Here is a 14345-nt window from a genome sequence, read left to right on the forward strand (position 1 = left end):
CTTTTGTGTATTTTCTGTATAGGTTCCTGCTTTGTGGTTACTGTAAGGCTTACATATACCAAGTTATATCTATAACAGTCTATTTTAAGTTGATAAGAGCTTAAGTTTGATCCCATTCTAAATAAAGCTCAGCACTTTTATTCTCCCCCTCCACCACATTTTATGTTTTTGATGTCATATTTTACATTGTTTTATCATGTTATCACTTAACTAATTATCTAAAAGTGACTTGTTTATATCTATACTATCTAATTACCTTTCATTTCATACGTTTTCTTGTCAACCCTACCCCAGCTGCTGGTCATCTCTCAAGCCCGTGTGCTTCTCTTGGAAGCCCATTGTATTTTTGATGTCTCCCAGTCACTGATGAGGTACCAAGATCTGTCAGTGTGTTTAAGGGGAGGAACTCAGCACCTCAATACAGGCTGTTTGGAAGCCAGACCCTCAGGCATCATTCAGCTTTTAAAAGTGTGTAAATGTATCCAGTCCTGCGGGGCCCCAAACATAAGCCCCATTGGACAGGCTGTCTGGTGGTGTCCCCTGGGTGCCAGTCACAAATATTGGGACTCCATCTGCTCTGTGCAGTGCCCCAGGGTCATCGTTGCATGAACCATCTCTCCAATTGCCAGAGTCTTGTGAGTCCCAGGAATGCAGGTGCTCTGGCCCCCAGAGCCAGGGGATCAGGTGGCATCCCCTGGGCAGCAACTGCAGAAACCAGGGCACCAGACCTGGAGACAGGGTACCTGTAGTGCGTAAAGCTCCCCTCCAGGAGACGCTGGTGCTCTGGAGCATGACAGTGGGAGGTTGTGAAGATGGCACCCAACCTCTGAGCAGGGCTTTGGGATGGGTAAGTCCAAGCACGTGGGCCCTTCCAGATCACTGCAGTCCTGTGGGTCTTGGGACATGAGTCCCCCTTGGTTTTCAAAAGTAGATGTTTTACAGACTTGTCTCTCAGGTGCAGACCCTGGATATTAAGGTACTGATGTGGGGTTTGAACCTTTGCTCCTCAGGGAGAAGCTCCAGGCTTCGAGTTTTCTCCCAGTTGTGGGTCACTGGTCCAGGGGTGGGGTTTACAGCTGATCGTGTCCCAGGCCCTCCCTCCTGCCTGGATGTGGTTTTTTCTTGTTTGCCTGATATGTGGGCATCACCCAGCCAGCCTTAGGCTTTTTAGGAGCAGATTGTTTCCTGTGTGTCCATGGGAGCAGGTGACTTTAGGATCTTCCTATGTCACCATCTTGAGCTGGAATTTTCATATCTGTTTTTAAGAAAAATTAGTAGTTGTTGCTCAGGGGAGGGTAAATGTGAAATCTTGATCCCACTTCCCTGCCTGTGTATGTTTGAACGTTCTACAGTAGGACATACATGCCGTTGATAGACGTGGGCTTTGGGCCATGTGTAATGGAACTTAGAATTGCTGATAATGCAAAACAGCAGATGATATAGTTGCTTATTTTTCACTAGGACAGCAGTCCCATAGTTTAGTGCATTTCCATTGTGATTTGTTTTACAGCTTTAACTGCACATTGTATGAAATTATAGAACCCATGGCACTTGTGTTTCACACGTTGATTTTCAGAAGCATCAGCCTGTTGTACCTCAGCTGGGGGTCAGCAGTTTCTCCAGGCAGCAAGGTCAGGGTGCAGAAGGGCTACCTGGTGGGAAGGGCCTCGGGGAGGCCCAAGAGCTCGCGGGACCTAGAGTGAGGGTCCCGTGTCAGTATGTCTTTTCCCTGCTCAGCAGCGGGGCAGCTGTCGAAAGGGCGGTGGGGGACTGGTTGCCACTCTGGCTTTGTCTTGGGCTGGTGTCCTGGGACTGCCCATTCCACCTCACCATTCTCATACATTGTTGGCTGCTTGGTTTTAGGTCCTGTAGTATTTAAGTTTATCCACGTTACATTTCTGCTTGTAGGTTTTGATTGAGTGTTCTCACTGGTCGAAGACATTTTGATTCCCTGTGTCCTGTTTTCTGTGGTGTTGATCTTTGTTCATCTTAGGAGAGTAATTAAGGGCCCTTCTGTGTCTTTATCTAGGTCACTGAGAGATTGTACCCAGGCAGGTGTTAGCACACAGCCCTGGGACACCCACTAGAGAGAGATCTTGTTTGCAGACCTTTTTTTTTTTTTTTTTTTAATACATTTATTTATTTATGTGTTTATTTTTTGGCTGCATTGGGTCTTTGTTGCTGCTCACAGGCCTTCTCTAGTTGTGGCGAGTGGTGGCTACTCTTCATTGTGGTGTGCAGGCTTCTCATTGTGGTGGCTTCTCTTGTTGTGGAACACGGGCTCTAGGCACGTGGGCTTCAGTAGTTGTGGCACGTGGACTCAACAGTTGTGGCTTGTGGGCTCTAGAGCACAGGCTCAGGAGTCGTGGTGCACAGGGTTAGTTGCTCCGTGGCATGTGGAATCTTCCCGAACCAGGGATTGAACCTTTGTCCCCTGTGTTGGCAGGCAGATTCTTAACCACTGCTCCACCAGGGAAGTCCCTGTTTGCAGTCTTCTTGTCCCCGTTGCTTACTGACCATCACTGAACACCTAGTAGCTTTAGTCACTGGACAGACCCTTTGTTTACATCATTTTAATTTAATCATTGCAGCCAACCTGTGAAGTCACCATTCTGCCCCGAGGAAGCACAGAGATGCAGGAAGTTGCCAAACGTCACAAGACTTGATCCCAGAGTCTGGCCTTAGCTGTCATTCCCATTTGTTACCCAGCAGATGCTGTGCTGACTGTTACACTCTGGTCTCATCAAATTCCCCCAACTACTGTCTGATGCATGTGTGACTCCAAAACCGCTTACCTGTCCAGTGAACATTTTCTGGTCCCTGGAGCAGTATTCTTCTTGGGCATCTTGTACTGTTCCACAGCAGCTCAGGCCAGGGTTTATTAGATGCGAGTGCCAGATGGCAGTTGGCAGACATCTGCCTCTTGTCTTTTTTGTGCCCAGGCTGCATGGTGATGCTTTACACTGAAACATGGCTCGTCCTGCTGGCCTCCAGCAGGGGGTGGTGTGTCCTAGAACAGCATCCCATAGCCTTCCTTGCATCCCGGGTCCTTCACCCTCACTGCCTCCCTTAGAAACAGAGGCATCCCTGCCCCAGGTCAGGGGTGAGGCTGGGGTCGGGAGGAGGAGACAGAGTAGACGGTGCTCTAGGGGAGAAGGGGTGCAATCTCCTTACTTCTCACTTAAATTGAAGCAGGGCAGTGTGGTGAGGGCTGAGTGACCACTTTCCTCTGGGCTGTCACAGAAAGCTCCAGAAGGGGGCGCCTTTTGGGCTGGACCTGGAGGATGAGCAGATGGTGTGTGTGGAGAGTGAAGAATATTCCAGGCAGTGAGGACGCCACACAGAGCGGGGGCGGGGGGGCACATAGTCTGTGGCCTCTGGAATGTTCTGGTGTGTGAATCACCTAAGATGAGGAGCTCAGACTCCAGCCTCACCCCCCTGTCAGGACTGAACAGGGCTCTCGGGCCTGGGAGTCTGCATTTCTCACCTGTTTGTCCAGGTGAGACTAGCGTGATGCCCCAAGGATGGACCGCACTTTGACACCCACTGCCCAGACAAGGAGGTGCCCAAGCCCTGTTGTCAGGCCCAGCAGAGTCCTGACCCCAGCTTGAGGCACTTTTTAGGTGTAATCTTTAAACCTGCAGGGTCCCCCCTGCAGCACCTCCATGGGCAGAGGTCTCAGCAGTGGACCCCGGGCACTCCTGGTGGGCGAGGAAGACAGGTCTGGAGGAGCTGGCCAGGTTGGTGCCCCAGCCTGGGGCCAGCAAGAGGCCCAAAGGAGCGAGGCTGGGGGCATTCATGCGACCCCAGAAGTGGGGCTCGCTGAAGAACTTTCTAGAGGAATTGCACAGCTGTGCTGGAGAGTCAGCCCGTGTCCGGCCTCTCCCTGCCTATGCCCCATCTTACCCCGTGGGCTCACCCCTCACCAGCTCCCAGGGCTCAGAGCAAATTGAACGAGATCACTTAGCATGAGGTCGCCTGGCAGGAGGCAGGAGGAAGGTATCTAGGCCTTGCTTGCTTCTGACTTTGGAAAGCATTTATGAAGCACATGGGTTTGGGGGTCCAGCAGTAAATAGTGAAGTGACCCGTGCAGCTTTAATGAAGGGGATCTCAGCCTCCCACCTATCCAAGGCGTACACAGCACCATGTCTAAGGGCTCTATTTTAGAGGAGCATCATCAGCTAACAGCCACCTTCAGAGAATCCTCACCTTCCTCTCCAGTCCACAGGCCTCCTGCAGACGGGGAGGCTGTGCAGTGCTGGCTTCAGGCCATGGCCCGGCCACCCTGCCTTCCTGACCCAAGAGGGAGGCCCACCGACCTGGGATGAGGAACCCACCCAGACAGACCAAACTAGCCCTGGAGGAGACCAAGCCAGCCCAGCGAGAAGCCTTTACCCTCCTCCCAGTTTGTATTACTCTGCACCTCCTCTGCACTTGACCTTCCTGTGATGTGGGGAGTTTCTGTTCTATGCCACGGTGGCTAACTTCTCCCAGCTGCCTTCATGCTCTGGCTTTAGTTTACAAATGCCATCGTTTTCTATACTATTACATTTTTCTTGGCTTTGCAAGGTAACAGAATTCTTGACTGAAGCTTCTACATGTTGATTTCTGCTCTTCTGATCTGGGAGTTTAATATATGAACCAATGAGACATTTGTTGAGATTTTGTTCTTAACTGCTGTAACTTGTCGTGCACCCCTGTCAGATTTTGAACGGTACTTTAAGTATAGAGCTACCAGATACAGTAGAGCGTGCCCAGTTAAATTCAGGTAAACCACAAACTTTTTTTTTTAGGATATGCCTCACGCAATATTCGGGACATACTTACACCAAAGAAACTATTAGTCATTTGTCTGAAATTCAGGTTTCACTGAACATTCTGTATTTTTAGTTGCTAAATCTGGTCACACTGTTTAGACAAGGTTCCTGAAATTAGGTTGGAAGGTTACTTGTCTTCTGAACAGAGGTCTCAGTGGGGTCTGCTGTGCTTGTCACTGAAAAGAGGTGTTCTCAGGAGGGCAGCATGTTGGTGGGTGATGGGGCCTCAGACTGACCTGTGCACAGGAAACACCCAGGTGCTTGATTCCCCGCCGGGCCATGCCCAGCTCCAGAGACGCCTTGAGTGAGGCCTTGGGGCGGCTGGACCCCTAACCCTTTGAAATATTTAGGGTATCACAGCTTCTTGGTTTATACTCTCAATACTTGTGTGGTCTGATTTCAATCAGATGGTCCACTCCCAATGTTCGTATTAGTAATGGGTAGTAATTACTTAAACATAAGGAAATATTCCAGATGAGACGTTTAAATAATTTAAGCAAATTTGTTACCAAACGCAAGTTCCTTTGCCTGACGCACAGGGAGGCCCAACAGAGTTTGGAGCAGAGAAAGGTTTATTGCAGGACCCTGCAAGGAGATGGGTGGCTCATGCCCCCAAACCCCGGAACTCCTCTAAGGGTTTCAGCAAAGCAGTTTTAAAGGCCAGGTGAGGGAGGGGTGTGGTTGGTTGCTGCAAACTTCCTGGTGTCAGAATCCTTTGTTCTTGCAGCTGTCCACGTGCGCCAGGTCACGATGTTCCTGTAAACCTCCAACAAAACAAATGTTATTCTCTGTTCTGCAACGTTTTCTCTATATGAATGTAAACGTGTCATACTCTTAAGGGTCAGAGCCTTGAGAACGGGCTGTCCTATGTATTTCAGGCTATCCTATCGGCAGCGTTCTTAACTCGAGGCAAAAGCAGTAGAAGACAAAGGTTAAAGTAAAAGAAATAGCTCCAGTAGGGAGTCAGATTTTTCTTCCCTGTGACACTGACACTACTTGCTTAGACGAACATGGCTGAGGAATTCACATAAAAGCAGCCAGAGGGGACACATGCCAATGATGGACATGCCCAGCATCTGTGAGTGTGGAGACCTGGGCAGGTCCGTGGCGCCGACCAGGACCCCAGACCCCCACGCGTGTACGTGGTAACGTGTGATGAGAGTGACTTTCCAGGCCAGGCACGAGGGAAGAGTGGGTGATCAGTGGGCCTGCGTGGACTGGTCAGTTGATGGCCTCACCTCCTCGTGCCCCCCAAAACAGATGGCAGAGAGACGAAAGGGAATGCATCCAGTCGGAGAAGAAACCAGGATAACATGTACATGGATGTTTCACAGTTTTTTTTATAGCAGGTAAAGGCAATTCTCAAGCTTAAAATAACGATTTCAAAAGAAAAGTTCAGTAAACTTGGCTGCATTGGATTAGACTCTAAGAATCAAAAATATAATTAAATCTCAAACAATGTGGGAAAAGTATTTGCTACAAAGACCACCAAACTTCTTAGCACATAAAGAGCTCGTCCCGGAGGAATTAAGAAACAGAGCAGCGTTTCCGGGGGGCCCAGGACCTCAGGGCTGGTGCCCTGCTGCCATCCTGCAGGGGTCCTGCAGCCCATTTGCCAACTGACTCAGGGAGTCCCGACACTGGCCCCAAACCCTCATCTGGGTGGTGGGCCTGAGGCTCTTTCACAGAGGAGGTTTGATTGGGAAGCCCTTGGACTGGTCCAGCTGGGACCAGTAGTCCAAAAGGAGAAACACAAAGGCCTGATAAGCATATGAAAAAATGTCCAACATCAGTATTTAAGACCTGCTTGTGAAAACCACAAGATTAGGCCCCTGCCTGCCTATGGGACTGGCAAGAAAAAAATTCCAAAACAGTCACCATCACAGTGCTGGCTGCCTGGATATTGGGAAGTGGGCAGGTCTCTGTTTCGGGTGGAAGGGTAAGCTGGGTGAACAAGAGCCTGACAGTGTGTGTCTAGACACACACACACACACACGCAAAAACAAACACACACGTGACCTTTGACCTTCTACTTCTGGGGATCCCAAGCGAATAATTAGAAATGTGGACAAGGTGTTTGATTGTATTTGTGTTATCTGAAATTTGTGAATGACTGAAAGTGCTTCCGAGAGTAGTTTAGAATCTGAAAAAAATGATGTATACCAAGGTTTTAAAATAAGCTCTTGTGATGTAAATTGGGGAAGAAACACAAAACACAAAATTGTTTATACGATGTGATTTCCACAGTGTCCAGCTATGCCTAGTAAAGATGCAAAGTCTGGGAGAATGCTACTGTACCCCACTATCATATGATTCAGACTAATTTTTATGTCTGCTTTGTATTTCCAAAAATTTATATGGGTGGTTTCAAATTTTGGAAAAGAAGCAAACAATATTTCTCTCAGATGGTAAAGAGCTGTTGGATAGGGAAATATTGGGCTGTGGAGTTGCAGAAAGTAGGTGGGGTGCCCCCATACAGGGAGACTGCTGAGTCTGGGGGGCTGGAGGACCACCCTGTTCAACCTTGACAGCCTAGCCCCACCCTCAGCACCTCAAGGGGTGGGTCTTAGTGGCACCACCCTTGCCTCCCAGACGCCATGTCCTCCAAACCAATTCCTCTCCTCTTTCCTAATCGGAACTTTACTTTCTAAACAAATTTTACATTCACCAGTAGGGTATTAATGAAAGAAATCGTGTTACTTAATGGGGTGCTACTTAATGGAGTGCACTCGAGTTAGGAAAGAGCTGATTGGGAATGTTTGTTGCCACAGAAAATTTCAGAAAGCTACGTTAAAATACAACAGTACGTGTCATGATTGTGGTTTCATTTTTTATCAGGGTCATGTGTGACCCCCATGTGATTCAAATATAACATATAACGCTGTCGGTAAATAATTCAAACATTGCATCCGTACACACTCTTCTGTGTGTACATTTTTTTTTCTCTGAAAGAACAGACCAAAAACTGCTGGTAGGATAACATCCCTGGGTGAGAGAAGAGAGGTTCATTTTAATGTTTGTCTTTATACTTTTCTTTAGCATCTAGATTTTCTAACTAGCAAGCATCACATCCATGATTAAAGAATCAGAAACAGAGCTATTCCTTTTGAAGGGAGAGAACAGAGAGAGAAGCGGGTGAAGATCCCCTAGCAGAGGTCTTTGTTTGGTTTTCCCAGGCTTGCTGGAGGAAGGTGTGCGGCAGCTGTGCTTCCGGGGAGCAAGCTTCTGCTCTCCCTGCTGGACTCTCTCCGCAGCGCTCCCCCCTCTGCCCCCCATGCTTGGGAGTGGCCCCAGCGGAGTGTGGACCAGACCCACACCTGTGGACACGGAGTGGCGCTATCACCCGTCCCCTCCCACACTCCGGCAGGCCGCGTCTCTGGATGCAGAAGCCTCTGGCCTGGGGGCATTCAGGCCCTAAAGCGTCCTGCCATGATAATGTGCCTTTTTGGAGTTTCTTGGGCAGCTTGGGTAGGAAAGCACGTCGGCTCTGGAGCCCGGCTGCCTGGGGTCCCGTCCCAGAGCTGCCCCTTACCACGGGGTGGTAGTGGGTGGACGTACCTTCCGTGCCTCAGTGTCCTCACCTATGAAATGGGAGTCCGGCTGGCAGTGTAACCTCCATTCCATGCCGGCACCCAGGGGTGGGGAGAGGGACACTTTTCATCTGCAGAGCTTTGCGGTACCAGAAGGGGTATATTTGTGTCAATTTTTATTAATATAAATAGATTTTCCATGCAGATCTTACACGTTTTGACACAGTTTTAAAACCTTTCTCATTGTAGAGGTAATACGTGTGCATTATAAAAATTTCAAAAGTTTCTTAAATCTGCTAGAGAAATTTGTCCTCTCTCCATCCCCAGTTAATCACTACTAATATTTTAAGCATGTAAATATTTTACAGACCCATTGTCTTTGTCCACATTTTAATGTATCTTTCATTGGCTTGATTATAATCCCATGAAGATATTTTTCTGGAGTTGTGGGCTTGGTGATCATGGTACAGGTAGAGGGGGACCCCTTCCAGGACCCGAGAGGCGGCTCTTGTCTCACATTCGGAAATTAATTGTCCAAGGAGGAGACACACGTGCTGACAAAGGAAGAGACTTTATTGGGAAGGGGCCCCAGGGTGGAGAGCAGGAGGGTGAGGGAACCCAGGAGGACTGCTCTGCCACGTGGCTTGAGGTCTTGGGTTCAGTGGTGATGGGGTTAGTTTCCAGGTTGTCGCTAGCCAGTCCTTCAGTCAGGGTCCTTCCTGGTGGTGCGTGCATCTCTCAGCCAAGGTGCACTCCAGTAAGGATTCTGGGAGGTTGGTAGGACATGTGGGCTGGCACCTCCTCTCTGCTTCTGACCTTTCCCGGATTCTTCTGGTTGGTGGTAGCTTGTTAGTTCCGCATTCCTTACCAGGACCTCCTGTTGTAAGATGACTCATGTAAGTGGCTACTATTGGGCCTGGCCAGGGTGGGTGGTTTTGGTCAGTGGTTCCCCTAACAGTAATGTTACTGTTTTAACGTTTGCCAAAAATATTTGTCCTCACCCTGATGTCTAAAAAGTGCCACCAAATATACACACTACTATATGTAAAATAGGTAAGCAACAAGGACGTACTGTACAGCGCAGGGAACTCTACTCAGTACTCTGTAGTAAACTACATGGGAAAAGAATCTGAAAAAGAGTGGATACATGTGTATGTATAACTGAATCACTATGTTGTACACCTGAAACGAACACAACGTTGTAAATAAACTATACTCCAACAAAATTTAAAAAATAGAAAGAAAAAATACTGAAATAGGAAAAAAATACAATAGAGAGGGTCAAAAAAGCTAAAAGATTTTTCTTTAAAAATATCAGTAAAATGTATATCCCACAAATCAATGAAACAAATCAGGAAAAATCCCACCAGCAACCAGTAACAGGAAAATTATACTGACATCTCTTCAGATAGTAAAATAAATTCAGAGAATGTTATGAACAATATTATGCCAATAAATTTGAAATTTTAGATTAAATAGACAAACTTCTATAAAAATATAACATTAAAACTGATGTAAGAAAAAAATTTTAATCTGAATAAGTCTATAACATTAGGAAAAATTTTTTTTAAACGCTGCCGCTGAGCTCCCAATGCTTTGTGCAGAGTCCAGTTATGAAACAGTTGTCGGGCATTTCCTTCCCAGGTAACAGGCTGCCTAGGGCTTGATCACCAGAAATTGTTACAGGAAATACCTGTGCTTCCCAGACTGCAAATTCTTTATATTCATGGCTTAAACCTACAGTTGACAATAATTCTTTTTGAATTGCTATTCATGGAAAGCAATTTAAGCCAAAAACCAGGAGTAACTTTTCTTCTAACTCCCTTGCCAAGCAGGCTGTCCCTTTTCGTGATTAACTTTCCTTTTACAGTGTATTTTAAACAACTATCATTCAAAACTAAGAAAGTACAGAAATTGAAAGAGTGAGAAACGGGGCGAGAAAGAAAAGCAATGCTGAGGGTGGCGGACGTGACCGGTGTGAAGTGCTTCTTTTGACCAGAGCCTTTCCGCACCTGTCTCTCCAGGACCAGGTGGAGCAGACACCCCCTCGCCGGCCTGGAGATCTCGCAGCACCCGGCTTTGCAGCGCCGCCCGACCGGCTGGCGAATCACCAAGGTAAGGATGGACTTGAGAAAACTTCCTTAACACAGATGCTGTGATTCCCACCCAGCTTTGCAGCGATGCTAGGGCTTTGTGTTCTGAGAAGCTGTTCTTGGCACTGATGTAAGAAGATGCTGACCTTCGTAGCTCTTCTTTTCCCCTTTAAGGAAAACAAATTCTGTAGAAGAGAGATCCTTGGTTATATCTTCATATAGTTTCTTTCAATGAGCAACTTCAGTGATGAAACTTTGGAATCGATTTCTTATGAATTTTCCCAGGATTCAAATTAAAGGCAACCTTACAGCCCCCTCCATGGTGAGATCCTCTTGATTTTGGCATTTTTACTTGCACTAGTTTTGCGTGTAATACTCTTGGCAGTTTTCTACTTTTCTACAGTTCCTTCTTTTCCTTCTGGTTAATTTCTGTACGGGGTCACCCTGGGGAAGGAGGGCAAGTCTTAAATGGATACAAGCGTCGGTAGCTTAGGTCTGATAAACCCAGGCATTGATGCAGGACAGGATTTAGGGAGAGAATTGGTCTGATCATGAGATGGGACAGGAAAAGCACACATGGGTGGTGGTTTGGATTATTAGAGAGTTTAAGTATCAGAAATTGTGGGGTTTAGAGCTGGTAGGCATTAGAATAATCAGATTTTCTTAATTGCCTAAGGAGAAAGAGGATGAAACTTAACAAAAATGAAGTCTGGGAGCTGACTAGGAAGTCAAAGGGATGTTTTCTCAAGTATTAGAAGATTTGTAAAAGCTGTCAGGATTTCCTGTGTCAAGCATAATTTTAGGGTCCCCTTTTAGAAAACTCACACAAAGTAATGCGAGAGAAGGAGCTCCAATTACATGATATCGGCTTTGAAACTTAGGGAAATCTTAATTTATTACATTTCACCGCTTACGTGAGTGAGCCGGTGTCTGCCACGTCTCTGCAGCTGTGGCCAGGCCTGGGGAGGTGAGTGGACCTGACTCCATGGTGAATTCAGCCCCTCAGACAGTCCAGGCTTTTAACCCATCACGAAATGATGAAGGAAATATTAATAGAAAGGAACAGAACCAAAGTCAATGTTTCCTAAAATCTGTCAAAATCACACATGTGCGGAAGGAAGAAGGACGCTCATATGCAGAGAATGTCAGAGATGAAAAAGTGTCGTAAAATGAGAAAACCATGAACAACTTCATGTCAATAAAGTGAAAGTGTGAGGGAAATGGATAATTAGTGTACTGCAAAAATATGCAAGCAAAATTGCAGCACCAAATGCTGGAGAGAACATGGAGCAATGGGAATTCTCATCACTGCTGGTGGGAATGCAAAACGGTGCAGCCACTTTGGAAGACAGTTGATGGTTTCATACAAAACTAATCATCCTCTTACCATATGAGACAGCCATTCATGTTCCTTGGTATTTGCTCAAAGGAGCTGAAAATTTTTGTCCACATGAAAACTTGGCACGCAGATATTTATAGCAGTTTTATTCACAGCTGCCAAAACTTGGAAGCAACCAAGATGTCCTTCGGTAGGTGATGAATAAACTATGGTGCTTGCAGACAATGCAGTGTTATTTGGTGTTAAAGAGAAAAGAGCTATCAAGCCATGACAAGACACGGACAGTCTTAAATGCATATGACTGAGTAAAATAACCAGTGTGAAAAGGCTGCATACTGTACGAATCCAACTACATGACATTCTGGAAAAGGTAAAACTGTGGAGACAGTAAAAAAAAATCAGTGGTTGCCAGAGGCAGCAGAGGGGAAAGATGAATAGGCAGAACAGAGAGGATTTTTAGGGCAGTGACAATACTCTGTGTGATGTTATCGTGCTGGACGTCACAGTGGATATATTTGTCCAAACCCGTGGCGTGTACCAAGGCTCACCAAGAGTGAACCCTAAGGTCCGCTGTGGATTTTGTGTGATTACGATGTGCCAGTGTTGGTTCATCCTTTGTACCAAAAAGGTACCATCCTAGTGAGTGATGATGATCGTGGGGCTGTATGTTAGGGCTAGGGGATAAATGGGAAATCTCTCCATCTGCCTCTCAATTTTGTTGCAAACCTAAGACTGCTCTAAAAAAATAAAGTCTTTACAAAAAACTGGTCCCATTTGAAAGAAGAAATAGTCTAGAGATTACCTAAGAAAACCAATAATGTTTCTTCTGGGCCATGTGAATTAAGCATGTGAGCCGATGGAAAATATAGCTCTGTGAGTAGAGAGAGCACTGAAAAGTTTTAGGTGGAGAATCCTGAAGAAATAAACGAGAAGAGTTGAAACAGAAAGAAAAAACGTAGTTGACTCTTTGAGACATAAAACTTTAATAAAGGAAGAACTCTGGCAGAATGGAGTCAGAAAGTAATACCACCTCCTTAAAGACGCTCAGGGAATTCTGAGTGTCACAGAACCTTCAGAAAACAAATAATTTCTCTTTTTATGCCACTGGCTGGAGAGAGAGATGATAAGAGCTCTCCTCATTTTATAAAGTTCTGTAGCTTTGTAAGAGACAGTCCAAGAAATCCAAGTACAGGCCGATTTCACATATTGACATACAACCAGGAGGTCTGTGTAAAGCATCGATGAATCGTGTTTAGCTGTTTATCTTCAATAGAACACAGAACAAACACGTTATGACCAAATTGGGTTTATTACACTCATGCAAGGATGCTTTACCGTCATTAGACTATGAACACATTTAACATGTGAAAAGATTAAGGGAAAAAAGGGTCATCTTTAGCAGAGACAAAAAGAGTATCTGATACAGTTCTCCACTCGTATAATAAGAAACAGCAGTAACAACCAGACTCTCACTAAACCAGTACAGATCTTCCTCGACTTACATTCCTATAAGCTAATCAGAAATGCATTTAATACACCTAACTCACTGAACATCAGAGCGCAGTCTTGCCCACCTTAAACTTTTGGGTTTTTTGTGTTTTGTGTGGTTTTTTTGTTTGTTTTGTGTTTTTTTTGTTTTCTTTCTGGGGGGCTGCATTGTCTTTGTTGCTGCGCTCAGCTCTCAGGCTTTCTCTGGTTGTGCTGAGCGGGGGTGGGGTGCTACTCTAGTTGCAGTGCAAGGGGCTTCTCATTGCGGTGGCTTCTCTTGTTGCAGAGCACAGGCTTTAGGCGTGCAGGCTTCAGTAGTTGTGGTGCGTGGGCTCAGTGCTTGCGGTGCATGGGCTTCGTTGCTCCGCGGCATGTGGGATCTTCCCGAACCAGGGATCAAGCCCATGTCCCCTGCGTTGGCAGGCAGATTCTTAACCACTGTGCCACCAGGGAAGTCCTACCTTAAAGGTGTTCACATTTACATTGCGTACAGTTGGGCAAAACCGAACACAAACCTGTTTTATAAGAACGTGTTGACTATCCACATTGTTGAATGTTCTGCTGAAGGGACAGGCAGAACGGTTGTCTGGGTCCAGACTGGTTGTAAGTGTGTCCGTGGTTTCCCCTCGTGACTGTGGGGCTACCTTGGGGCTGAGGCTCCCTGCTCGGCATCACGAGAGAGGATCGGACAGCATGTCACTAACCCGGGAAAAGATCAAAATCCAGAATGCAAACTATGGTTTCTGCTGAATGAGGATCACTTTCTCACTATGTTAAAGTCAAAAAATCATAAGTGGAAGTGCCATTAACTCAGGGACTGTCTGTATGAAAAAGAAACCTCTGTAACCTGTTTCACGTATGCTTGTTGAAGATGTACAGCACCCGGCATCCATGACGGAGAAATATCAGAGTTGTGTCCGTGAAAGTCGGAATGCCGCAGGAAGGCCTGCTGTCACGAGAGGTCTTCGCCAGTGTCACAGAACAGACACAGAACCAGAAATGCAAACACCATGAGGAAGAAATGGAATTGGTGTGTCTTTGCAAATGAGATTATCTTACAGAAAAACCTGAAGGAATT

The 14345-nt window shown here is 46.3% G+C and overlaps 1 protein-coding gene across 12 annotated transcripts in view; it reads left to right on the plus strand.

The window, feature by feature from the left end:
* GRB10 (growth factor receptor bound protein 10) overlaps positions 1-14345 on the plus strand; it is a 183369-nt gene that overhangs the window by 79568 nt on the left and 89456 nt on the right. For 9 of the 12 annotated variants that reach the window (XM_057733494.1, XM_057733495.1, XM_057733496.1 and 6 more), the window contains one exon: positions 10372-10462. The exons of 1 other annotated variant lie outside the window; for it this stretch is intronic. In XM_057733494.1, coding sequence (XP_057589477.1) covers positions 10372-10462 — 91 coding nt within the window. Of the gene's footprint in view, positions 1-10371; positions 10463-14345 lie in introns of those variants that run through there. 2 more of the 12 variants (XM_057733498.1, XM_057733497.1) reach the window with 1 other exon arrangement.

This window comes from Hippopotamus amphibius, chromosome 4 (assembly GCF_030028045.1).
Source record: "Hippopotamus amphibius kiboko isolate mHipAmp2 chromosome 4, mHipAmp2.hap2, whole genome shotgun sequence".
In the NCBI taxonomy this organism is placed as follows: domain Eukaryota; kingdom Metazoa; phylum Chordata; class Mammalia; order Artiodactyla; family Hippopotamidae; genus Hippopotamus; species Hippopotamus amphibius.